The sequence below is a fragment of the Camellia sinensis genome, chromosome 7, assembly GCF_055761805.1.
Source record: "Camellia sinensis isolate YWXY chromosome 7, ASM5576180v1, whole genome shotgun sequence".
Taxonomy (NCBI): Eukaryota; Viridiplantae; Streptophyta; class Magnoliopsida; order Ericales; family Theaceae; genus Camellia; species Camellia sinensis.
In genome coordinates, this window is record NC_138967.1 from 186,969,887 (window position 1) to 186,997,602 (window position 27,716).

The 27,716-nt window shown below is 39.9% G+C and overlaps 1 protein-coding gene across 2 annotated transcripts; it reads left to right on the forward strand.

The window, feature by feature from the left end:
* The first annotated feature begins 76 nt into the window (after positions 1-76).
* On the forward strand, positions 77-26,607 carry LOC114255874 (uncharacterized). Of its 2 annotated transcripts, none has more exons than XM_028195407.2 (13): positions 77-2,175; positions 3,486-3,607; positions 3,694-3,854; positions 5,430-5,541; positions 6,259-6,293; positions 6,635-6,710; positions 6,797-6,827; positions 7,368-7,651; positions 8,109-8,369; positions 24,946-25,047; positions 25,190-25,240; positions 25,392-25,479; positions 26,056-26,607. In XM_028195407.2, the coding sequence occupies exons 1-13, from the start codon at positions 2,001-2,003 to the stop codon at positions 26,235-26,237; spliced, it is 1,680 nt and encodes a 559-aa protein (XP_028051208.2). In that variant the 5' UTR covers positions 77-2,000; the 3' UTR covers positions 26,238-26,607. The 2 variants fall into 2 exon arrangements, with proteins under 2 accessions (XP_028051208.2, XP_028051209.2); XM_028195408.2 differs by having other exon boundaries at positions 25,404-25,479.
* Positions 26,608-27,716: the final 1,109 nt, after the last annotated feature.

The following is a 27,716-nucleotide window of genomic DNA, read 5'->3' on the forward strand; positions in this document are numbered from 1 at the left end:
TTCTGTTTCACTGAGGTAGTGATATACTTTGCTCTTCTTTGGTATTCCTTGGTTTGCAACTAAGTTATTGGATTGGCATGTGATGGATATAACTGGTAGATGGATGTTTTTTCTGAAAACAATTGGACGCTGTTAAATAAAAGAAAATTTTATTTTATCCCTTCAAACTATTACACTTGTATTATTTTAATAAAATTACTTATTAATTTTAACAATTATCAAACTATTTGATATTAGATCATTTTACTTCAAATCACTTGTAATGTTATTATTTTTCAGAATATCACACCCGTTAATCGAAGGTACTGATTCATTTTGTAACATGGTAACAAAACAAATGAAGACGCATTCAAAGATTACGTGATAAAATATTGCTTGAAGAATATTCATCAAACCATACAATCAATTGTAGCAAATTATATGCATAAAATGTTTTTTTGTGTTGTAAAATTTGTTCACGGTTTGTGATCAAGTGAATTAATATTAATAATTTAAGTGATAATTGTTGAAATTGATGCTTATTTTGTGCAGGGGAGAAATTGATCCTCATTTTGTTTAGGGGAGTGATTTTATCAAAATATAATGGTTTAAATTTGTTTGGTGGCTGTTTTATCAAAATATAATGGTTATATTTGTTTGATTCTAAATAAATTAAAGATTAATATGATTAAAGATTGAATAACTAAGATTGTTTGATTATAAATAATTTTTCAGCTTAAACAATTGTTAACTTTTATTTTATAATCTTGCATCGGAAAAAGATGGAAAAAGTAAATTGTTTCACTTATATAAAGTTAATTTTATACTCACATTTAATATTATAGTGTTATGCATGTTTCAATGTAAGGCAGTTTAAATTTTAAAATTAATATAACTTTTAAAAGTTTTAATTAATTAATTTTTGTATAAGTTGGTTGGTCTTTTGATCTAATCGATTAGATTAAACCGTTTTCGATTTGACTGATTTAACCACGATTTCTCATGCAGATTTTTTTAATTTTAAGCAATTAAAAAAATTTTCATTGACTAGTTTCTATTTAATCATATAAAAATAAAACTTTAATTAGTCTATAATTTATTTTACAATCCCATATTGGGAGAAGAAGGAAAAAGTAAATTATTTTACTTATATAAAGTAAATTTTATACTCATTTAATAATATAGTGTTATGCATAGTTTAGTTCAGGACAGTTTAAATTTTAAAATAAGAATTCTAATTAATTTATGATTTATTTTATAATCCCACATCGAAAAAAGAATGAAAAAATGAGTTGTTTCATGAAAATTATAAAATGTTTTGAAATTTATTAAAAGGGTATTGAATTTAATAATAAATGTCTTAGGTTTGATTTATATATATATATATATATTTGTCTTTTTCAAATGCTCTATGGACACTTTGTTAGCAAGATTGTTTTAATATTATAAATAATTTTTTTATTTTATTTTACTTTTTAGATACAATTAAAAAGTAAAATATTTCTAAAAATTTTAAAAATAATTCAATAAACATAAAAAAATAAGAAAATATTTTGAGTTTTGTATTTTATTTTTGTTAAATTATATATATCTAAATTATAAAATATTTATTAAAATATTAAAAATGTTCATTAAAAATAAAAAAATACTGACTAAAAATTCAAAATTAAACAAGGGTGTAAAATTTTTTTTCCAAGAAAAAGAGGTGAGAGATTGCAGATTCACAAAAAGAAGTGATAGATTTGCAAAAAAGTCAAAGTGCAGGGGTACCTGAGCAAAAAAATGCATTTACAAATAAAGTTCAAAGAGCACATACTCATACATACATACAAGCGCACACAGTCGCATCGCATTTTCTTCATTTCTTCAATTCCCTCTCGTCTCGTTTCTTCTCGTCTCTTCACTTCAGGCCCACTTTAGTTCTCCTCTGCAACCTCCGATTTCAATCTCCAAATCTCCATAGACGCGACAAAGAGAAAGTGATAGAAAGTGACAGTCTCGTATAAACAACAAGAAAACAGATGGGTTACAGAAACAGAGAGCTTCATGGGCAAGAAATCGCTGTCCCAGCTTCATTCAGCGATGCCTTACTGTTCACTACCATGTGCATCATTGGCCTCCCAGTCGATGTTCATGTCAAGGATGGTTCAGTTTATTCTGGAATATTCCACACTGCCTGTGTAGAAAATGACTACGGTATGTTGGCTAGCTTTCATTGAATATGTTTGAATTTTTCTGAATCACTATTTGGGTTTTGTTTATTACATGAATTTGTATCTGGGTTTTGTTAATTACGTGAAATTGTATCTGGGTTTTGAGTCTTCATGAATTGGGTGGGGTGGGGTGGTCTTCTTTATACTGGATTGGATCCGTTTGTTCTCTGATCTGGATTTGTTCACTATGTTGTGCATTTTTCTCCATATTGTTCTGTTTGATAGAAATGGGAAAAGATAATCAATTGATGTTTTGAATCTTAAGTTTCTACATACTTTGGGACTTCATAAAGCATGAATCCATACACTCAGCTGAGCTTAATTAGTTCAGATTTTGATATTTTCAATAAAATTCCTTTGATATTCACCACCATGTGCATCATTGGACTCCCAGTCCATATTCATGTCAAGGATGGTTCAGTTTATTCTGGAATATTCTACACTGCCTGCATAGAGAACGACCTAGGAAGCACGGATACGGGTTACGTCGTTATGGGGATACTGATACGGTGATATGTCAAAATCTGAAAAGGTAGGATGCGGGTATGGCGGGGATACGTTCGTAAAAAAAAATTATTTTTTTAATTTTAATAACGTAATATGCATGAAAATAAAACCTAAGGTAAATTAATAAATAAAGAGAGGGATTGCTATTAAGCTAAGAGTCTTTAAGCATTCATAAAACATCCAAAACTAAAAGTAAAAGCAAATGCAAATGAAACATTATCCTTGCATGCCAACACCAAAAAAAGAACGAGAGTATAGAGAAGAAACGTGAGAGAGTGAGATAGAAGTGAGAGAGACAATATTTTCTGAATCACTAGTTGGGTTTTGCTAACTACATGAATTTGTATCTGGGTTTTGTTAATGACATGAAATTGTATCTGGGTTTTGAGTTTTTGTGAATTAGGTGGCGTGGTCTGCTTCATATTGGATTGGATCCGTCCACTTTCTGATCTGGATTTGTTCAAGTTATCTTTCATTCTCTCTCCTTGTTGCTATGCTTGGTTGCTTATAAAAATGGGAAAAGATAATCAATTGATGTTTTGAATCTTAATTTCTACATAGTGTAGGACTTCATAAAGGGTGAGTCTATACACTCAGCTGAGCTTAATTGGTTAAGATTGTGATATTTTCAATAACATTTCTTTACTTTCTAATCAACATAAAAGAAGATGGTGATCTGTTTTAATCTCTCTCTCTCTCTCTCTCTCTCTCTCGTCTCCTTTTAGCCTCTTATTCAAATTGAGGATGTTAGCTTCTATTTATGAGATTGATTGGTGCATGGTTTAGGTATTGTGTTGAAAAAGGCAAGGATGATTAAGAAGGGGAATTGTGATGCTAATGTAGTGAGTGGGGATCTGATAGAAACACTTGTGGTCATATCAGAAGATCTTGTTCAAGTGGTTGCTAAGGCATGTCATCATCTTTTTTCTTTTATGTATAATTGATCAGTTTGATGCTATGTTGAATGACCAATGTTTTGGGGGTCTTTAAATAGGGAATTTCGCTTCCAACAGATGGTGTTGCTTGCAATGTTGCTGGAGATGATGCAGGGGATGTTGTGGGCACTATTCCTACCCTTGAATGTGCAGACAGAGGGGTAAAAATGAAAAAGTCTAACAAGATCAACATGGAGAGAATTCAAACTAGTCGGACAAGGTATTGTAATGATAAAATATTTTACAATTTTATTTACTAGCTCTCGTATCTGATCTGGATTGGCATTAATTGTTAGGCAGTGCTATACAATAAATTACAATTAATAATTGGGACATGGAAAACAAATGTTCAAAAGTGAAACATGTTGATTTTACGACACAAAACTCATGAATGTTCTATGGCATTAGGCTATTAAGTTAGTGATTGGAATTCAGATGTCTATGATTAACATGCAAACGTTAAATTTTTATTTTTATTTTCCCCATTTGTCATGTAAGCTTTGCTTAACAAGATCAACGTGGAGAGAATTCAAACTAGTCGGACAAGGTATTGTAATGATAAAATATTTTACAATTTTATTTACTAGCTCTCGTATCTGATCTGGATTGGCATTAATTGTTAGGCAGTGCTATACAATAAATTACAATTAATAATTGGGACATGGAAAACAAATGTTCAAAAGTGAAACATGTTGATTTTACGACACAAAACTCATGAATGTTCTATGGCATTAGGCTATTAAGTTAGTAATTGGAATTCAGATGTCTATGATCAACATGCAAACGTTAAATTTTTATTTTTATTTTCCCTATTTGTCATGTAAGTTTTGCTTGCCAGGTGTGTTGAATGTTTTTCTATATTAAGACTCCACCTTCATCATGTTTAGTGACTTAAAGTCTTTTTATCTTTCACTCTGCTGATGCCAAGCCTAGTAGGCATGAACATTAGATAGTAAAATTGATATTTTATGAACTTCAACTCCAGAAGTGAAATAATGTATGTTTTCAATGTCCATGGCGAGGTGTAAATTTTTTCAGTAATATCAACGAAGTATAGTACTCCCTTTGTCCCAATATATTTGTCCCTTATAGAAAATCCAACTTTTTAAAGAGACATGCAATCATTACATTTTAACTCAAATTTTGAATCCCACCACTACCCTTATATTTCAATTTTAAAATGTTTTTATAATGATTTATAGGGGCAATTTTGGAAATCTAACCAAATTTAGCATTTAAAAATAGAAAGTGGACAAACATTTTGGGACAGACTAAAATGGAAAGGTGGACCAATAAAATGGGATGGAGGGAGTAGATTAGTAAGAGAACTTGTGGAAGGATAATTTTGAGTGAAGAAATGGTTGATCTGAAATTAGAAATGGAACATAGTTATTATCATTAAAGGCTCAAGGGAAAATAAGGTGCCAAAGCTGTCTAATTGCATGAAGCAGCACAAGGCATTATTCTGAGCAGAGTATAGGTGCATGTATGATAGAAAAATCTTTGTTTAGATATCCCGTTCAATTTGCATTACGTGCATTAGACTAATAGCAGTAGTCTACAATGGCAGTTAACTATAAAATATAGTACATTATGATAGATATTCAAAATTGAGTAGTAGACACATTGAATTCAGGCAATTGATAAAGATAATTAGTGTTTTATGGATTTTGGGAGAAATAAAAGAGTCCATGTAATACAGTTGGTCATCTTAGTTATATGGTGCCAATATAATGTCGTGTATATTCAGTTACTTTGGATAGAATAATGTTCTTATGTTCATTTGTAAATGCAGGAGACCACCTCAAGTTGAGAACAGGATTGCTTATGGATTTGCACCTACAGCAGTGTGCCATGTAGGCAATGCTCCAATAGTTGAAAATGGGAAATCAGATGGCATAGATTCTGTAAAGATAAATTTCTCTGAATTCATTAATAGATTATGTTTTTCTTTGAAGTGACTAACTTTGCAAACATTTAGGTAGGGGCTCCTTGATCTTAGGGAAATGTTGCCACTTAATTTTGGTATTGATCTACCAACAAGTGAGCCTATAGAGATCTCCTAGACAAAACATTTTTGGGCTTGATACTTGCACCGTAAGAAAGGACATGATTGCCTTAAACTTAACTGAGGGTATGACTTAAATACAATTAATTGGAGGAAATGGATTGGTAGGCCCGTCCTAGCTGCATGGGACAAAGGATTGTTGAATTGAGTACTATGTTCCTATATTTTATGGTTCTAGAAAGATCTTGTGTACCCAATGTAGATTTTTTTTTTTTTTGTCACAAGCTTCATATATTTTACAATTTAAATGATTCTAATTGGTGCGCACTTTAAAGTGGAGAGGGCACATTAAATGCATATGCTTGGATGCATACCCCATTTTGTTGCATTCATGAGTGGTGAGTGCTGAGCAGATGTTTAGTTGCCCATCGTCGTGTGCTCTATTCTGTGATATGATCCTGGATGTTCATGTGTGCTTGTGCGTGTGGCTTGCACTTGCATGTGTGCCAGCCATGTGTCTCATGTTGAATGAACATGTGCATGACATGTTGTAAGTTGTAAGTAGTGAATTTTCATTTTTTCCTTTTTTCCTCTTTTTCATTTTCTCCCAATGCAGAACAAAGAAGCTTCCAGTGCTCAAGTTAATGGGAGGTATGTATTTCCAACATTTTTTATTGGTTTTATTTTTAGTCCTTGTTTTGGACCGCTTGGTTTCCTACCACAATGATTTCCCCATTTTGTGTCGGACATTACATTTGTATTTCTATGAATTTATGTTTTGTGTTCTTACTTACTACTGTCATCAAATATATGATATATGTTGCACGTCTGATTTCTGGCAGCCCTCTTTTCAGATGTGTGCTATGTTTGGTGTTTTTCTCTGATTGAATTTTCCACAACCCAATAATTTGATTTCCATTTTTATTATGTTTTATTTGTTTGGTGACGAAGCCACTGTGTCATACTTGTATTCCTCCAATTGTTTCTGACAGACAGGTTGTAGATGGCAGATCACAAGGGAAACAGTTTGATTTCGAAGGGAAGTCCGACTTTCAAAAGGAAGAAACTGTATGTTGAGATAAACATGAGTAGACATATTTTTATAGGAATTGGAATTATCAATGTTAATGTTATTTCTGTTGCCATTTCTGCAGAAAAGTGAAGTTCAAGGTTCAGGTTCAAGCTGTGAGTTGAATATTCCTCTTTCTTGTTAATGGTTAAAAATGATTTGATCTTGCCTGTACATTAATTGGATGTTTTACGTTACATGGCATATACTGCCTTTGAATTCGATTTAGGATATTTTGCAGAAGAATTTATTCAACAGAGCCCTCATATGGCCTCTTTTTGTGACCAATGAGTACCCTTTTAGTATTATAATACTGGTTGAAATTTGGTGGATGCTTTTCTGTCATCTGATTCAGTTGACATTGTCGAACATTTTCCTAGATGGGATCATGGGATGCATCTGGGGATTGTTATTCGGTGTAAGTTGTGGATTTCTATCCATGTGCTATTAGGAGATTATTATTATGATTCGTATGGATGTAACCTTTACCCGACAAATTGCAGCTAGCACATCACAAAATTTTGAATCCCATCTATTCAGGATGCCTTTCATGCCCAACTAAATACAAACTGTTATTACATTTGAAGTTGTTTATTCCTTTATGTACAATTTAACCTGTTCAGCTCAGATTTTAACTTTATACACTTTGCATGCAGTGGATGCTTGCTTTTCCCAGTCAAAAGCTGTTGAGGAAGTGCATCAAGATATTGCATCCAAGCAGCTACCAAGTGGTGGACCTTCTGATCGTCCTGCTTCCTCCATTGTCAAACTGAAAGATCAAAATCAAGAAAGGCATACTTCTGAAGACAGTTCATATTCAAATGCTTCTAGTGTTTCTACTTCTGGCACTTTGTTTGTGGAGGCTATCACAGAATCATGCGTCAGTTCATCAACTCCAACTGAAATGGTCCTTCCAAAAAATTCAAGTTTGACTTCTAAGGTAAGTGGATGCTTGGAATATTATTTCATATAATGTAACTTAATTCATAGTTAAGTCAATGCTTGGAATAGGATTTCATGTTTGTAACTTTCTTTTGTCCATTCTATGATAGTTGAAAATAGTCCACACCATTCAATTTTTGGGCCCCTTGGATGTTAGATGACCTTGACCAAAAATATTGTAACAATAGGGGTATGAATAACTTCGGAGCTTATAGCTTCATTGCTAGTGTTGCCATTGGTACAGACAGGTGATTAGGCAAATTGATAGGAAGTTTCAATTATTACCTAATTTTTTTTGGAATGTGACAGTTGTCAACTCTATGAAATTCGAAGCAGACCGTATAATTCATTAATTTGATGGGAGTGAATGATAATGCCTCCTCAAAAACTCACCATTGCATTTAATTTTTGCTTTAGACCAAGTTGGTAATTCTTTTGAACTATTTTGGCTTTAGGAATTTAAGCTCAACCCTCGGGCAAAGGTATTCTGTCCGTCATTTGCAAATCATAGATCGGTGACTCCTCCAGCAATGCCGACAACAGTTGCAAATGTGTCATACATTCCAGACAACTTTCCTGTGGTACCCATTGCTAGTGCACTGCCCGAAGTTGACATGAGCTCTTTTGTTCCTCACTCATCTCTGCCTGTCAAGTTTGTTCCACATGGTAACTTGATAGCTGGAAATGGCATCAACGATTCTCAATATTCTCAACCGGTATGTCCTATAAGCTTCTGTTGTTTTATTATTCCTTACATGTAGTCAGGCATTATTCTTAATAGTGATACAAGCTTTTTCGGAAGTGAGACAATGAATTATGTAAACAATATCTGTATGTGTTACTTTGACTTCACTTTGTTCATCTAGAGTATACGTATTTTTTTTGGGGCCTCCAACCAAATTTGGCCGCATGGAAATATTGATTTCTATGAAGCATTAATATGGATACGGGTAATGACAAGATACGAATACATTGGTACAGAGAATTCTAAAAAAGTTGGGTACAAGTACATTAGGAATACGAGGATATGTGTGTGTGTGTACATCCTATATGATGTATGTATGTATGCATATAAATAAAAAGGAAATTCTGTCATAACATATTTGTAATAAACTGTTTGTCTTTAATACTATCCCATGCTTCGTAGATTGATTTTTATGTCTTTACAAATAAACAAAGAGATAATTATCATGCAGTCAGAGTCTTGTCGTGGCTCCTGTTTACCTACAACTATAAATAGGGATCATGTTCCATACAGATCTAAATACACAATTACATACATCATGTAAGAGAGAGTTCCCACTGCTAAACCCCCAAAGGACTTGTGAGAATATTAGGTTAGGTTTATATATATGGCAATGTATATTGTGTATATATTCTGAGAGATTGTGTATATATATATAGTAGTGTTTTCTTTTCCTTTTTAGTCTTAGGGTTAGGATTACTATATAATCAGATGTATTCTTTGTATTATGACAAAAAGTTGAATATACAGATCATTCAGAAAAACTTTCATGGTATTAGAGCCCTAGAAACCCTAGAAACTGTTCACCTCTCTGCATCGCGAGTCATGGTCGTATCCCTTGATCACGATTGACGGCTTGTCTGGTTTGAAGGCCTCTCTTGCTCTCGATCGACTAGTCTGTCTAGGTCCATTGATTGATCGACTGGTTTGTCCAGGTTGATCGACTGCTGGAATCACGTTCACCACTTCTTCTCTCTGCTCCTTGTCTTGCCATTGTGGTTTTCTGGTTCACTAGTTCATCCCCCCTGGTTTGCGATTCGCAATCTCTTGCGAAGAGTTTGCTCTTTCTCTCTCTGTCTCTCACTTGTCTGAGTCTGGTTCTATCTACTAAACACTGGGTTATTGATATATTGTCAATTAGCTCTCGAATTTTTATTTATTATACTTTGACCCCTTAGATTATTTATTTATTTTGGTTATTACACTTTGCCCTATTAGTTCCCTTTTCTTTTCCTTCTGGTTCATTACAATGTCAAAAGATAAAATTCAGGCTATTAAATGCAAACTTACTGGTGACAACTATGCTTATTTGTCTAGTGTTATAAAAATTTTTCTTCTCGGTCGAAAGAAATGGGGATATGTTTTTGGTTTTGTTCCTCGTCCATCAAATCCAAAACAAAAAGGATATCTGACTTCTTATGACACTTGGGATCGTGATAATTCCCAAGTTTTGACCTGGTTTCATAATTCTGTATCGGGATGATGTTTTCTAAATAAAACACTGTCATATATATATATATACACAATCTTTCAGAATATATACATAATATACACTGCCATATATATAAACCTAACCTAATATTCTCACAGGACTCTTGTCTAAGCCCTTGATCTTGAGGCAACTGTTCATAGTGAAACACCATCAATCTCTTTACTACACTCGTAAGTTTTGACCTTCAAGTCAGAGTTCTTTGTGAAGCCTTACTAATTTATTATTTTCTTCTGCCAAATAGAAGATTGTGGGGGCTGAGTTTGAGATGTTGTATACAAATAGGAGCTGCGTGTAAGTCGGCTCGTAATGACTTTACCCTCAGGATAAGTTTGCCGAGAAGACGAGTGAAGTGGGCCGGCCATGGCTGAATAGAACTAGATTGCGGGCCGAATAGGCCATAAATTTTACTGAACGACTGGAAGTCTAGCCGTCAGGGCGGGGTGTCCATAATAAGAAAGTGGGCCCTGGAAGCGTAATATAAAAAAGTAGTATCAGCCAGAAGGGAGGTGTGTGAGAAAAAGATAACTTGAGATATAAGAAAAACTTGAGTGAATACTAACTTGCCTGTCGGAGTGCTATGGTACAAACTCGAGGATCAAGAGAGTCTGCTTGGGCCAAAAGGTATTTCCAAATCACATCTCCACAATTGGCGCCGTCTGTGGAAATACTCAAATGCGTTCATGGCAAACTTAACAGATGATCCTTCGCTCGTTGCTAAACATGTTACACCAAGAGATGATGTTACACCAAGAACCATGCTTGATCCGGAGAATATCCCCGCGCAAAGGGCCCTGAACTTTAACCCAGTAGCTCAAATTTCGCCCTCGACCTCGATGCAGGAAACCATGCAGGCGATCATGGATCAAGCAAAACAAACGAACGCCTGGAAGATATGGCGGCAGATAACGAACGTTTACGCAAGGAGTTGGTCCTTGAATTAGCCAAATCCTAACAAACCGCACCGCATCATGGCCGGGGTCGGTCGCCAAAAAAGAGTAAGGATGATCGACGACATTGGCACCGGAAACATGATAGTAGCAGTGTCTCTGATTCGTCATCTCAGGAACCCATGAAGAAGGGGTGAGTTGACGTATCCAGTTCATCCGAGGGAAGTCCGTATGTACGGCGTAGGCGAGGAAAATGAGATGGTTTGGATGCAGAAGATAAACACGATCCTTTTGTACGACCCATTGCAAGGGCTGCACTGCCAAAAAAGTTTAAAGCACCAACGTTTACTTTGTATGACGGTAAGTCAGACCCTACGGATCACATTCGTCATTACAAACAAGCAATGACATTGCATGCTGATGATGAAGCACTTATGTGCTGAATGTTTCCGAGTAGCCTGGGGCCATTGGCCGTCAGATAGTATTATAAATTGGAGCCGGCCTTAGTAAAAAGTTTTCATCAGCTCCAAAAGTTCTTCAGGGCAAGATTCATCACCAACGAGCTCCAGCCTAAGCAAGCCGACTCTTTCTAGGCAATGCAAATTAAACCAGAAGAAACACTCTGTGAATATTCGGCGTGCTACTGGGAATGTTTCAACTTGGTAGACGATGCCTGCAATGACTCCATGGTCATCACTGCCTTTAAAATGGGGTTACAACCTGACAGTCCTCTCAGAAGCTCGTTGACCAGACAGCCTCCTGAAACGGTCTAGGTGCTAATAAAGAAAGTTGAGGAGTATTGCAAGGTGAAAGACGATGCCCATCGCGTCAAAGCAGGACAAAAAGTTGTGAAGATGGCACTATCAGGTTTGGTTCAACCGATAAGCGCCGTATTACCAGGGAGCCTTGAATCGCGGTGCCGATCAAAGTGCGGCAATCGGCGAGATTCGCGTCGGTCAAGCGAACAGTGTTCGCGCCGTTCGAACGAACAGTATCAACTGGATAGCAGGTGCCCCAGATGTTCGGACAAGAAGTACACGGAATTGGTAGAACCAATCAGCAAGATCTTACCTAAAGTCCAATATTTACCATCCTTTAAATGGCCGTCCAAGATGATTGGACCCCTGATACTAGACGAAGGGATAGACGGTGTAAATATCACAAGGATCATGGCCATGAGACTGATAGCTGTTATGCACTGAAGGACCATCTGGAGGAGTTGGTGTAAGATGGCCGACTGGCACAATATGTCTGAAAGGGCATCTACCAAGCACGGTGGCTCTACGCCCGGATTCCCTTCCACTTGGTGATTCACATAATATATAGTCTACCGCCGTCGACTAAGGTACATACGATCCAGCTATAACCCAGCTTGCCCAAGCCGTACACACCAGCCAAATGGCCTCATGAGACCGGCAAAATCAGCTTTGACGACACTGATCTTGAAGGGGTAACGCTCCCCCACGAAGATGCCCTCATTATTGAGTTGCGCGTAAACAGATTTGTTGTGGAACGCATTCTAATCGATCAGGGGAGCACCTCGGAGATAATGTATCACAAGGCATTCATTAAACTCGGCTTCACCGATTCGGACTTGTTACCGGCCGAGTACCTCCTGTTCGGTTTCAACGCCAATCCCGAGTACCCTCTGGGCAAGATCGTATTGCCAATGCGTGCAGGTACCAAATCAGTGGACGTGGAGTTTCTAGTCGTCAAACTTCCATCACCATACAATCTCATCATGGGAAGGACTTGATTGCACGCGATGCAGGCGGTGCCGAGTGCCTACCATCAGTTACTTCGTTTTCCAGCACAACATGGCATTGAGCAAATTCACGATTCTCAAAAATCGACAAAGGCATGCTATCTTATTGCTTCGGTGAGGAAGCCGAAGGAACTGGAAGTGAACTCAATTGAAGTTCCAGATCGCGAAAGCCTCGAGGATGTAGGAAAAACCCCCAGCGATAAGGCAACCGAAGACCTCGATCGGATCGGCATCAAAGGGGAACCTGACAAATTCTTTATGATCAGCACCTCTCTGAACGCAGCTGAACGACAAGAGTTGGTTTCTTTCTTACTCGGCAACATCGACGTATTTGCCTCGACTCCGTATGAGATGCTGGGGGTGGATCCGAGCATAGCCCAATACCATTTAAACGTTGACCTAAAGGTTAAACCAGTTATTCAAAAAAGTCAACGGTTGGCTGCAGAGCATACTTCGGTCGTTGTCCACGAAGTCGACAGGCTGTTGGAAGCCGGGACAATTCGTGAAGTAACTTATCCCACCTGGTTGTCCAATATCGTGGTCGTTAAGAAGAAAAACGGATCTTGGCGTGTTTGTGTAAATTTCACGGACTTGAACAGGGCTTACCCCAAGAATTGCTTTCCATTTCCCCAAATTGACCAACTTATGAACGCAATTGCGCATCACCAACGCATGAGTTTCTTGGATGCTTACCGGGGTTACCACCAAATTGCTATGCAATCGGAGGACTAGGAAAAGACTACATTCCTCACGCCACGGGGAACCTATTGCTACACGGTCATGCCGTTCAAACTGAAGAATGCGGGGCAACATACTAGAGGCTAGTCACCACTATGTTTAAAGAATAGCTCAGCCGCACCATGGAAGTATACATTGATGATATGGTGGTGAAATTCAAGGAAAAGACCGACTTATCCATGACATTTGGCATACTCCGAAAGTACAAAATGAAACTGAATGCCTCGAAATGTGCATTCGGCATCAGATCCGACAAGTTTCTCGGCTATATTGTGAACCATCGCAGAGGAGAAGCCATCTCGAGACAAATCACGGCCATTATAGAACTCGGCTCACCTCAGTCGGCTAAAGAAGTTCAGAAATTGATGGGAATGACCGCCGCTCTCAACAGGTTAATTAGCCGTTCCTTGGATCATTGCTGACCATTTTTTCACACTTCAGCAAGGCAAAGTGGACCCCCGGGTGCCAGGCTGCGCTAGACGGCTTGAAAGCTTATCCCCGTTCAGTGCCACTTTTGGCAACCCCATCGCCAGGTGATCCACTCATCTTATATCTAGCAGTATCTGATCGGGCAGTCAGCGCCATGTTATTAAAGGAGGAACTCGGGGAGCAGTGACCAATCTACTATGTAAGCAAGGCGATGGTTGACGCCGAAACACGATACCTACCACTGGAAAAGCTTATCTTGGCTCTTGTGGTGGCTGCCAGAAAGCTGATGCACTACTTCCAGGCTTATACCATAGGGGTACTAACGGATTATCCTCTCTGAGCAGGGCTCTGTAGTGCGGAGGCATCAGGGCTAGTCTTTAAGTGGGCCTTGGAACTTGGCCAATATGACATCCAATTTTTACCTAGAACGGCCATCAAAGGGCAAGTGTTGGCCCGACTTTGTAGTCGAGTTCACAGGGTGCCATGCCGACTTCAAGCCAGACCAACCCTTCCCTCAACCTCAACCAGACTGGAGAAGGTATGTCGGAGACATTTGGCAGATGTATTGTGATGAATCATCCAATCAATGTGGCAGCAGGGCAGGTGTAGTAATCATAACCAATAATCGAGCAAGCAGTGAAACTGGGTTTCGATGCATCAAATAACGAGGCCAAATATGAAGCATTGCTAACTGGCCTCTGAAACGCGCTTCACCTAGGTGCCAAGTGGTTACAGGTTTTTTGTGATTCAAAATTAGTCATCAACCAGTTGAAAGGGGAATATATGGCTAAGAACGACCGAATGGCAGCCTATATGAAACCGACTAATTCCTTGCTCACGAAATTCGACCACCACGAGCTGAATCAGATAACCCGAGATCAGAACACACATGCGGATGCCCTTGTTTGCCTAGCTTCTGCCATCAACTTAGAAATCAAACGAACAATCAAAGTGGGATTCATCCCAGAGCCGAGTATCAGTTCCCCCGAACCTGTCTAGGTCAACATCATTGGCTCAGAGCAGAGTTGAATGGATCCCATCGCTGCATTTCTTTCCTCAGAACAGCTGCCAGGAGATAAGAAAGAAGCCTATAAGCTACGGAATAAAGCCCTACGGTATTACCTAGATCCCCAGGGAAAGCTTTACAAAAAATCTCTCTCAGGGCCATATTTGGAATGCGTTCGCCCAAACAGAGTTGAAGACCTCTTGACTAAAATACATGAAGGTAGCTGCGGTGCCCACTCTGGAGGATGCTCATTGGCCCACTGAGCTGTAACGCAAGGATATTTTTGGCCGACAATGTGCATTGATGCTGAAAACTACATAAAGAAGTGTGAACAATGCCAGAATTTCTCCCCATTAACTCACCTATCTGCTGAAGAATTAAATTCCGTTACTAGTCCTTGGCCATTTGCTCAATGGGGCCTTGACTTCGTCGAACCACTACCGCAAGCTTCGGGAAACAAATGATTCTTGATCATTGCAATAGACTATTTCACAAAGTGGGTCGAAGTAGAATCGTTGGCACATATCCGAGATGTTGATGTTAAGCGCTTTGTGTGGAAAAGTATTATATCCTGATTCGGCATACCTAGAGCACTTGTATCCGATAATGGCACCCAATTCAACTGCGGCGTCTATTGGGAACTATGTAACACATATGGTATCCGGCCTTATTTTTCTTCACCAGCGTATCCGCAAAGCAATGGTCAGGCCGAGTCCTCAAATAAGGTAATCTTGGACGGAATCAAGAAACGATTGGAGAAGGCCAAGGACAAGTGGGTTGAAGAGTTGCCCCGTGTATTGTGGGCTCACTGCACCACTTCAAGGCGCGTCACTGGAGAAACGCCATTCGCCTTGTGCTTTGGGACAGAAGCTATCATCCCTCTAAAAATCGGCCTGTCCACTATTAAATCAAAGGCTTTTGATACAGGGCGTAACGATATGATGTTGCCCTTAGATCTAAATCTGCTTGAGGAATGCCAAGATCGGGCTTTTGCACGCATGGTACGATATCAGCAACTCCTCGCGAAGTCATTTAATCAGTGCGTATAGCTGCGCCGTTATGCTCTCGGAGAATTGGTCCTCAAGAAAGTGCTTCCTGCTACGAAAAACCCGACAAACAGAAAGTTAGACTCCAACTGGGACGACCCTTATCAGATTGATTCGATTACTGGCACGGGAGCATATCGCCTTTTGGACATGACTGGCCGAAGTCTACTATGACCTTAGAATTTGACCCACTTGTGTAAATTTTATCATTAAAACCAACTTGTACAATATGCCAGTTCGTTTTTGTTTTTGCTGCTGTGCAAACGTGTATGCATCTATGTAGTTACTCAACAATACAATACGCCTTCCACATTGCCGTCTCATTTAAAATTACCGAATAAACCTCCGAATTCGGAGCGCCTTTCGTGCATGATCACGTTTGGCCATCAAAAAGACTCCGAATTCGGAGCGCCCTTTGTGCTTGGCACGTTTGGCCGAATAAGCCTCCGAATTCGGAGGGCCTTTCATGTATGACCGCGTTTGGCCAAATAAGCCTCCGAATTCGGAGCGTCTTTCGTGCATATCACGTTTGGCCATCAAAAAGACTCCGAATTCGGAGTGTCCTTTGTGCTTGGCACGTTTGGCCAAATAAGCCTCCGAATTCAGAGCGCCTTTCGTGCATGATCATGTCTGGCCATCAAAAAGACTTCGAAGTGCCCTTCGTGCTTAGCATGTTTGGCCGAATAAGCCTCTGAATTCGGAGCGCCATTCATGCTCGGCACATTTAGCCGAATAATCCTTCGAATTCGGAGCGGCTTTTGTGCATGATCACGTCTGGCCATCAAAAAGACTCTGAATTCGGAGTGCCATTCATGCTTGGCACGTTTGGCCGAATAATAAGCCTCTGAATTCGGAGCGCCCTTTGTGCTTTGCACGCTTGGCCGAATAATCCTCCAAATTCGGAGTGCCTTTCGTGCATGATCATGTCTGGCCATCAAAAAGGCTCTGAATTCGGAGCGCCCTTTGTGCTTGACATGTTTGGCCGAATAATCCTCCGAATTCGGAGCGCCTTTCGTGCGTGATCACGTCTGGCCATCAAAAAGATTCCGAATTCGAAGCGTCCTTTGTGCTTGACACGTTTGGCCGAATAAGTCTTCGAATATGCAATTAACAAATAGTCGTAAAGATACATCAACGAACTAAAAGGGCAATAGAGTGGCATGGGGCCGCAAATATGCTATAATGACAAGCTGACACAAGCATCAAACAAACAAGCAGAATGTATTTATTTCAACAATTACGTGCAAATACATGGGTGCTAATAAAAAAGAAAAAAAAATACAATATGTTTTTCTTGTTATTTAAGCCTTCTCCAGATCGACACTTTCTTCTTCATCATCGGTCTTTTCGGCATCATAAGCCTCGAAGGGAAACTTGTAACTTTGGTACAACGGAGACGCCGAGGCGACACCGACGGCCTGCAAAGCCTTGATTCGTCCATGCTTAAAACCACTATTCTCACATCGGCAAACGTTATCCACCAACTTTTCCTTGGTCTTCTCAATGCTGATTTTTCAACTGTCAAAAAAGCCTTCTTCATAAGCTCGTGTTCTTATCACTTTTTTGACGAACATGCTTGCCGTGTCCCAATCAACTATGGCATGATCGAGCAGACGCTGGTTTACCCTGTTCGTCGCGACCGGGTGTGTTGGGAGCACCGATTGCGTCTCAGCAACCTTGGCCCTTCTTAGCTCACCCTCGGCCCTTTCTGCGTGGTGTTCCAAGTTCCGAATAAGCACGTCTTTTTGTTCAATTTCTCTCTACGTAGCGCGAAAGCGTATACCGATCTCATATGAGCTGTAAAGTCCCTTGACCGCTCCATGGACATCCTCTCTGAAAATTTTGTAGTCACCTCGTCCAATCATTGATTGCTGCACTTCGGGTGGAAAAATTTGCCGAGTAAACTCTACTGAAACGTTCGGATCACGGATAATTGAATCCACTTCGGTCATTGGTTTGTTCCCAATAAACATCGAAAAGCTTAGCGGGCTTGGTGGCCTGGTTGGTTCGCTTCACATTGAGGCATGTGCACTCCCAGTCCTTGAGTTCCCTCGTTGTTGCACCCCCATCCTTGGTGATTTTTCCCTTGTTGTTGCACTCCCAGTCCTTGAGTTCCCTCGTTGTTCCCTCGTTGTTGCGCCCCCTCTTAGGGATCTGCTCCGACGACGAGGGACCGACGTCTCCCCCGTTCCTCCGACGCCATATTACCCGTCTAGATGGATTCATTTCCGCGGTTCATCTCTCCATCCGGTTCAGCTAGTGTTTTTCCCTCGCCTCTGCTATTGAAGAATACTCTACTAGACATACGAATTTGCTTAGGTCCACGCAGTGCTCTTTTTCCTTTCACACTCATCTAGGTTTGAGTAGTGTCTATTTAAAGAGCCATAGGCCCCATGTGCGCCTGGCTACCCCGCTTATTAATTACGGGTGCAATGATTACGAGGCGCCTACGATCGCCACCGCCTCCCTTCATTAGTTCTTCCGAATTTAGACAAATGCCCCACCTGACCCCATGAACTTGCTTTGTGCTCGTATTTGGCGGTTCCGTTCAATGGTCAATTGGGGCAAGGGCAGATTTATTAATTTATTCGGCTCTTAAATAGCTCTACTGAATTTAGACAAATGCCCCACCTGACCCCATGAATTTGCTTTGTGCTCGTATTTGGCGGTTCTATTCAGTGGTCAATTGGGACAAGTTCTCGTATTCAGCGATTCCGCTCAGTGGTTAATTGGGGTAAGGGTAGATTTATTAATCTATTCGGCTCTTAAATAGTTTTGCCGAATTTAGACAAATGTGCCACCTGACCCCATGAACTTCTTGTGCTCGTATTCAGCGGTTCCGTTCAGTGGTCAATTGGGGCAAGTTCTCTTATTCGGCGATTCTGTTTAGTGGTCAATTGGGGCTAGGGCAAATTTATTAATCTATTCGGCTCTTAAATAGTTTTGCCGAATTTAGACAAATGTCCCATTTTAAATATATGCAGTTTTGAAATATTTTAGCCGAATTAAGACAAGTTCACCACTTGTTTTCATATGGTTTATATTCTCAACATTTTTGCCGAATTAAGACAAGTTCACCACTTGTTTTCATATGGTTTATGTAGAAATTTAATGTATAAAGAAAAATAGAGAATTGTATAGATATTGATTATATTATTGATTGATTGAATGTTATATATTACAAATGGTGAGGGGCTCCTTATATAGGAGATGTAGTGGAGTAGGTGGTAGTAGGTGGTAGTGGTAGGTGTGTAGTAGGTGGTAGTAGGTGGTGGTAGGTGTAGTAGGTGGAGTAGGTGATGGTAGGTTTTAACAGCCCCCCGCAAACTCAAGGGGGATAAGAACTAACCAACTTGAGTTTGGAGAGAGTAACAACAAGAAAATAATCTGAAAAATAAAAAATGGATAGGAGACACTGTATGGTCGTGTCAGACCGTTGTAGAAGACTGTATGGTTATGGCAGACCGATGTAGAAGACACTGGCTCGTGTTGGACCGATGTAGAAGACAGTTTATGGGGTCATGTCGGACCGTTGTAGCAAACAATGTTGTGACAGTTGTTGTGACAGTTTACGAAGTCTTGCTGGACCCTTGTAGAAACTAACCGGAATCAATGTCGGGACAGTTTACAGAGTCTTGTCGGACCCATGAAGGAGCTAACCGGAATCAATGTCGGGACAGTTTACAGAGTCTTGTCGGACCCATGAAGGAGCTAACCGGAATCAATGTCGGGACAGTTTACAGAGTCTTGTCGAACCCCTAAAAAGTCGCACCCTCAAAAGGTGTGCCCAATTTGTCAAAAAGCGTGCCATCAAAAGGCATGCCCAATCCATAAAAAGGCATGCCATCAAAAGACGTGCCATCAAAAGGCGCGCCCAAGTTGTCGGCGAGCACCGAGAGGCGCATGATGCGCGTGTCTGCCTCTTCATCATGGTCTTTATAAACCGAAGCGGAGGCTGAGGCTTGGAAGCATAACAAACCAGTTGAAACCTCTTCGTTCTCTGAGAGCTTGTCGCTAAGAGCTGCAAATCTTGAAACACTCTGTAAACACTCTGTAACCAACCCTTCTCTGAAACACTCAGCAACCCATAACATGGCCTCGTCTTCCCGTTCAGCTACCCAGAATATGGCCTCTTCGTCCCGTGGTCTGCTCACTCTCTTTCCTGACCTCAACGAGTCAACAAGAGAGATAACTGGTGCGGTGGCCAGTGAACCTCAACCAAGCGCCTCTGGTTTTGCTCCGTTGAACTTTCCGATGCGGTCGGTGGAGCAAAAAATGGCAGTGCAAACGGATATTGAGGCCAATCAGTATACTTTGAAGTCATGTGTGGAGACCATGACGGCGGTCACAAACCTGTCGCACCGGCTGCAGAGTAGAACAAATGAGGTGCAGCAGTTAAACGCCCAACTGGCTCTGCTCCAGCGCATGTATAAGGATGCGCGAGCAGAGATAAGTGTGCTAAAGGCGGAAAATAAGGAGCTGAAGCGGAAGGCCACCGTGATGTTCCGATTTGGAGGTCCGCCATATGCTGCAGTGGAGGAGCAGGGAGTAGTGATCGTGCCCAGTGGAGTGGGAAACATGGAGGCAACACCGTCAAGGGCCGCCCAGGACGGAGGCAAGAAGAAAAGACCGGCGGAATAGGCGAAGAAGTGAGGTCGGTTGGTAGCCGGCTGCAGAAAAGAAAACAAAGCTGTTGGTGTTGTTTTTTTTTTTTTTTTTTTTTTTTTTTTTTTTTGTGTGTGTGTGTGTAAAATTGTGATCGGGGTGGATCCTTGAGATGAATAAAATATGGTTTGGTGTGCAAAGCTATATGGTATGAAGGGAATTGGAAAAAGATTAAAAAGAATGTGAAAGAAAAATAAAGAAAAAATAATAAAAATATATTTGAAATCAAAAATGAAAGATGGGGGAAATAAATAAAAATAATGGAGTTGGAAATCAAACGGAGGAGAGATGATGATTTTTTTTTTTTTTTTTTTTTTTTAATATAATATAATAAAAAGAGATATATATATATATATATATATAATAAAGAAAGTGGGGAACAAGAGTGTAATGAAAAGAAAAAGTATAGGTTGCATCGTGGGTCACATGGGTGAGTAAAAGAAAAAAATAAAGAAATGAGTGGGTGCCCCCCATGTGCAAGGATAGTGCTGGCACTTCAATAGGTGGTACAACCTTCTGAGCATCAGCTTTGACAGGAGCTGCCTTTGGACCTTTTCTTTTCTGCAGACGAACAAAATAACCAGGAGGAGATGCATGTGCCTGGTCGGTTTGGGTTTGGAAGATTGAATTATTCTTAACATTTTTGCCGAATTAAGACAAGTTCACCACTTGTTTTCATATGGTTTATATTCTCAACATTTTTGCCGAATTAAGACAAGTTCTGCTTTGTTCTTGTTTTCATTTCTACTATGCAAAGCATATTCATCCACACATTTATAAGCAAAATGTACATTTTCATTAATAAACTGCACTCATGCATTCGACACTTTATACATGAAAATGGCTTTAGTACAAAAAACTAAACCGTTTAATAAAGGTAAGAAAAGAAACAGTAACAAAAAACCAAAGGAAAATATATCTATTTCTAAAGTGGCCGATCAAAAGTCCAAATCCTTTGAATCCGATGTCAGCGGTTTGACTTCTAACTGCTTGTAGGGAATCGACTGATCTAGAGTCACTTTGGCGGCCGCCAAAGCTTTGAGCCATCTATGCTTGAAACCTCGATTCTCGAACTTTAAGGCTTCATCAGCATACAATTCCTTAGCCTTCAGCTCTTGAGCGTCAAAAGCTTTGGCGGCCTTTGCTTCAACAAGCTCCCTCGCCTTCTTCTCCGCTTCGAGATCTGTCTTCAGTTTTAAGACCTCTTCTTGCGCTAACTTGAAGGAGCCGTCTATCAAGTTCACTCTTTCTTCAGTAGCCCTATGTAGCAGGTCGGTGTGTTGCGTCTTTTCCTGTGCAACAACGGCCCTCGCCTGCTCTTCTTTCGCCCTCGCGACTTCAGATTCGGCTTTAACCGTCGCCATATCCAAATCGGCGGTTGCAGCTATGGCCTTGGCCTTTTCAACTTCTAGCTGGCCTTCAAGAATGCCGAGTCATTCCACGGCGTCATAGTGACAACGGCCGATCTTGGCAATCCTACCCGCCGCCTGGCAAAGCAATAAAGCTAAGATTTATTAGTTGGAGTCAAAAATGAAATCTTAAACGGAGGCAAAAAGGATCGCAACTTACCAATTTGGCCGACTACGCCGCCAAGGTAATTGAGACGACATCCGGTTTGGCACGAAAAGTGGCCCTATTTGCTGGCAGAGAGAGCTGAAGCCACACTAGGGCCACGGCAGGATCTTTGATGGCCGACCCACTAGTGAGAACCTACGCATTCTTCATTTGTGGTTGGACGACAAATGGCTCGGATAAGTCATCTGTGGTGGACAACATCTCTATCCTTGGCCGTTTGTGTCAATCGGGGCCTCCGATAAATCGGATACGACCTTGACAGGTCGCTTCTGCCCTATCAGATCGGCTCCCATGACTTCTTGGCTTTTTGCAGAAACAAATTCGGCCACTATCGTTTCGCGGGCCGTTTCTTCTGGGGGAACCTCGCTTGTGGTTGTTACTTGGCTCCCCCTAGAATCGCCACCTTGTCTCCTGGCCGCCATCCTCTCGGCATTCTGTCTCCTGGCAAATTGGGCAAGAGATTCTCCGCCCATTTCTTCGGCTTCGGATTTAGCCCTAGGAAGATTCTCTAAGCCAGTGAAAATATCGTCTTCTGGTGCTGATAAAGCTACTTGGCCAAAGATGGATGGGTGGTCGATTTGATGGTCAGGGTTGATATGCTCAAAGGCCAAGTCAATTTCCCTGCTAAGTTCTTGGTCCTTTGCATGGCCCTTTGATTGCGCGTCTTCGCCGATTTATTCGCCGACGTCGGAATTGTCAACACCAATCTCCCTTAGGCTTTTGTAATTAGGGAATGTTAGTGCAGTAAGTTGCCGTTCACCACTCGGCACATGGATATGGTCTGCGGCCGAGAAGGTAGAGCAGGTCGGATCATACCTCAACAAAACATGGGCTGCGCGTCCTTGTCCTTGAAGGTTTGGGCGGCCTTTATAATTAAGGACCGCCTTTACTTGTTCAAGAACAGCTTCGTCTGCTAATGTCAATACTCTTTTTAGGTCATTGCCTGCATGACAGAAATAATGATCAGTACTCAATATTTTCGCCGAGTAGATGGTTTATTTAAAACATGGTAGTTGGCCACCTGGCTTCCCTTTTTGCCTCGGCACTAGGTCTTGGCGATCTTCTCCTTCGCCGAATTCCTAATTACCTCGGACGGCGACCATGACATTGTCAACCCTTTTGCCAAAGCTGGCAAAGCATGGTCACCAAGTGATGATCTATGTCTTTGGCTCTCAGAAAGTAACAGCCCTGCCGACCGGTTGACTTCGCCATGACGTAACAGTGCCGAATGGCTGGGATTCCTAGGTTAAGACCCAGTCTCCTATTCAGTTCTACTACACCCATGATTATTCGGTAGAAATTTACGTTAGGTTGGGAGGGAATCAGACCCCAATAACGCAGGACCATCCTAAGAAGGGGATGGAGAGGGAATTGGACTCCACCCTCAGCAATGGACAAGAGGGGGAAAACAATGGTGTTTGTGTCAACTCTGTCCATGTCCAATACACTGTCTACAACAAGGGATATATGGACGTTGTCTGGAATTGAAAAATGAGGACGGAAGGCTGTGACTTGCTCCTTTGAGAGGAAGGCTTTCAAATGCCTCGCCATTTCAATCGGAATATGAACAAAATGCGAAGGGGATTGGAATGAGAACAAAATGAAAAGAGAAAGGGGAACTTACAGGTTGAAGGAGAAGATAACAGTAGGGAGCGGAATTACAGAGGTCGTGATGAAGGTTAGTGTGAAGGATGCCAGAAGTTGAAAACCTTTCGAGCTAAGAATACACAGAGAGATAGTTTTCAAATCTAACATTAAATGATTGTCAAATACGAAGGGGCGGGAAGCTGTAATGATTGCAACATCGCGCCTGTTCTGACGAATCAGTACTAAAAGGAGTGCAACCGCCGTATTTCTGACTTTCAAGGTTTTATCCGATTCATTAGCCGAGAGGTATGCATCAACCAAACATGCCGACCGGAATGGCCTTACTCGGATGTTTGGGAGGCAATTGTGGGGGCCAAGTTTGAGATGCCGTATACAAATAGGAGCCACGTGTAAGTCGGCTCGTAATGGCTTTACCCTTGGGATGAGATTGCTGAGAAGATGAGTGAAGTGGGCCGGCCGTGGCCAAATAGAACTAGATTGCGGGCTAAATAGGCTATAAATTCTACCGAATGACTGGGGGTCCAGTTGTCAGGGCGGGGTGTCCATAATAAGAAAGTGGGCTCCAAAAGAGTAATATAAAAAAGGAGCATCAGCCAGAAGGGAGGTATGTGAGAAAAAGATAACTTGAGATATAAGAAAAACTTGAGTGAATACTAACTTGCCCATCGGAGTGCTAATTCCGGCACCCCCTGACCGGATTGTTCATTTCCATTTTAGGTACAAACTCGAGGATCAAGAGAGTCTGCTTGGGCCAAAGGGTATTTCCAAACCACAACTCCACAAAGATAATACAATTCGATTTGGGAATGAGTTGCCAAGCCCTCAAATCAACATGCTACAAATTCACCATATTCTTCGTGCATATTAGAGAAGACCTAACTGTTTGATTTGGGAACATGCTGTGAATCCCTCAAGTCAATATTCTTGACAAAAAGAATTAGAGGATGATTCTTTTGTGAAGGAGTACTATATAGATTTTTCCTTTTTTTTTTTTTTTCTAAATTTATAAATTGATGTTTGTCACTCAATTTCTTTTTTGTCTTTATTTTGCAGACAAAATTTGTGTACAAATCTCAAATATGTGCCTTTGTTGCATCACTAATTTAATTGACCTATTAAGATTACTTGGGCATAGCTTAGAGAATTTTTATCAATAAGAGGAGGGGAAAAAAGGGAGCAAAGGCCAAAAAAGTCGGCGCCCCTCTAAATTTATGGTATATCGTAGTGCTCCAGTTTTAGCATAATTTAGTCGCTTGTTTAAGTGGCTTCAGCATCATCAACAAGCTTTATCAATTGGGCTAATGTTTCTTACTAGATTTTTGTTTTCCAAGTGCAGATAATTGAACATGTGGGAAGCAGGACACAGCCAGCTAGATATGCTGGTGATCATCATTCTATCCAAGCAGGGCCTGCCTACATGCATTCAAATTCCCAAAATGTAAGTAGTGGATGGATTTGACTTTGCTCTGCCCTGTTTGAGCTGTTTTCTTCCTAGTGGTTATTTTTGTGTTGTGCAAAAGACCAAGAGATGTCTCGAGTCTTGACTCTTACATTGTCAAATTGTTCATTGATATTCCCAGGTTATGGTTGGACGATTGGGGCAGCTTATTTACATGCATCCTGTTTCTCATGTAAGATATTGTCGGTCTTTGCAACTTGAAAATATTGCATGACAGATTGTTTTGTGTGTTTGAAATGTTCATTAATTGGATTAGTACAAAATAAAGGTAGCTGGGACTGCAATATCATGATTGCCTAATTGCCGTCTATGTTTGCTTGAAGGGTGTGAATCAGGGTGTGGCGGCTTTCTCTCAAGTATCTACACATCCTCTGCTGAATACACATCAGGGCCATCTTCCTAAGCACCAAGGTCTGAACATGACAAAACACGGTGAATTATTTGAACGTATTACGCATAGTTGTATATTTTAAGTGTGCAGAAATCTAGTGTGACTTATGTTAGACTGATAAGAATTCTTGGTAACATGAAGATACTGCAATTTAGTAACCAGTAACAATCTAGTGTGCCAATGCACACTTGGGAGAGGCAATTCTATGGATCATATATTCATATGAAGGCCTTGTAGTTGCTTGAAATAAAAGTTTTATAACCAAAGATAATTAGTTCTCTGGGAACCAAGAAATAAAATCAATAAAAAATGGTAATTGTTATCCCCACTTCACTTGTTTATAGTTCCACTCCAAAATTTGTCTTTAGTGTCCAAAATTATATGTGACACAATTCTCAAGTGGAGAGCTTGTTGAAGGACACTGGTTCAATGAACCAGTGATTGTGAAGAGCTTGTTTATAGTTTTGAAGAGCTTGTTGAAGCAAATTGGTTCAATGGACCTGTGAAGTCAATAATGCTCCTTTACAATGGTTGATTTTTTTTTCAAATTTAGCCGCTAGCACATCTTATGGAAGCAATTTGACATTAATTTGCAGGAAGTGCAGCAGCTCAAGCATTGCAGCTGTGTTTGACTCCGCCTTTTATAGCTTCTGGGCAGCAGCAGCCATTTGCAGTACAAAGCAACATACCCCTCCCCGTTCCGCAGCCTCCCTTTCCTGTTATTCAGCCTATACCAGTCCCGGGTTCTACTGGTATCTTCAACACTAAGTGTCCGTAAATATGTTTTCTTTTTTGTCATCGCCTCACCAGGAAAATATTCTTTATTCCCTCCAAAATTTGGACTCTGGTTAGCTCAATTGGGAATCATCAATGAGGGGTATAGTTTTCTATGCAATGATGGGGGTGTATTAGTCTCGGTAAAGCCTGGTCTAAGAGCAAGTTTTATTGGGTTAATTGAAAATTGTTGGGAAATTCTTTCTTTTGACAATATTGATATGAAGGGAAATGACTAAAATTTTCTAGTTTAAAGAGCCCTTTTTTCTTTTTTCATTTTTCATTTTTCATTTTTTACTTTTTATATACATAAATTGTAAGGTGACATCATTTGATATTGTTATTTGCAATTTATGCATTTTTTTTTTTAATCATGCCCTTTGTGGATGGAATGACTGAAATTTCTATGTACAAACTGAGAATCATTAATAACTTAGTGTTGAGAATTTGAAAAATATCATATATTATACTAGAAAATTTAAAATAATTTAAAATTATAAGGATTTGTACTCCCAAACATACTTTCACACCTTCATAGTGATAATCCTGAATCTGTTCCTGGTTCCATTAAGCTATGTTTGGATTCGCATTCGCTTTTCCTTTCCTATATCGCTATTCAAATTTTGATCCAAACAAAACCTTAGTTCTCTGTTGAAATTTTTGTCAAGGAGAGAGTTCGGATTGATCATCAAGTTAAATAATGATCAACCCAGTTTTCCTTGTTGGTAACAATGAAGTTATGGTGGCCATATCTGTTAGATATATTAGGCTGTGTTTGGTTCATGGAGGGAAAGAAAAGGAATCACAAATCCAACATCCAATCCAAACAGAGCTTTACTGATGATTGCTGTTGTCCATAAGTGTATATTGGAGATGACACACTACTTGTGAACCACGACAGAATGCATGATGAGAAGTGTTCAGTTTCAAGCTTTGAATCCATACTGGTTAAATTTGTGTCATGTTTTCCACAGGCCTCACATTCCAGTCCTCTCTCTCTCTCATCGGAAAGACACCTCAAAAGAGTGTTTCCTAACAAAATTACAATAACTTGGTTCATTTCATTGTAGTGGTTCCTAATTAAGATTTTTTTTTATTATAATATATTCTTTTTTTACCTATATCACAATGATTTGTAACTGACACCATAAAAATTCGTAACTAAGCTTACTATGATGGAGTTTCTCTACCATAGCGCTGCATTCATTCAAACGGAATGTGAATCCCATCAAATATAAATGCAGTTTCTGAAAAAAAAAAAAAAAAATTTGTTCCTTTACTTGCTAGGCAAGCTCAATTATGATCTGGGTCATCAATGGATCATAATTACTTGCTAGGTAAGTGCTAATTTTCAAAGTAAATTTTTTTAATAGTTGAGACAAAGCACCAATTATGATCCGGGTCATCAATGGATGAGCTGGACTTATCCAGCCCATAATTATTATTTTTAAATCCTATGTTTTAACAGATTTTTCAAACTTTA

What these genes read in the sequence shown, in the direction of transcription:
- LOC114255874 (XM_028195407.2), top strand. Translation starts at nt 2,001, where the DNA reads ATGGGTTACAGAAACAGAGAGCTTCATGGGCAAGAAATCGCTGTCCCA. An exon ending in TTGTTCAAGTGGTTGCTAAG is followed by an intron (nt 3,608 to 3,693) that starts GCATGTCATCAT and finishes GTCTTTAAATAG; the next exon opens with GGAATTTCGCTTCCAACAGA. An exon ending in TCAAGGTTCAGGTTCAAGCT is followed by an intron (nt 6,828 to 7,367) that starts GTGAGTTGAATA and finishes CTTTGCATGCAG; the next exon opens with TGGATGCTTGCTTTTCCCAG.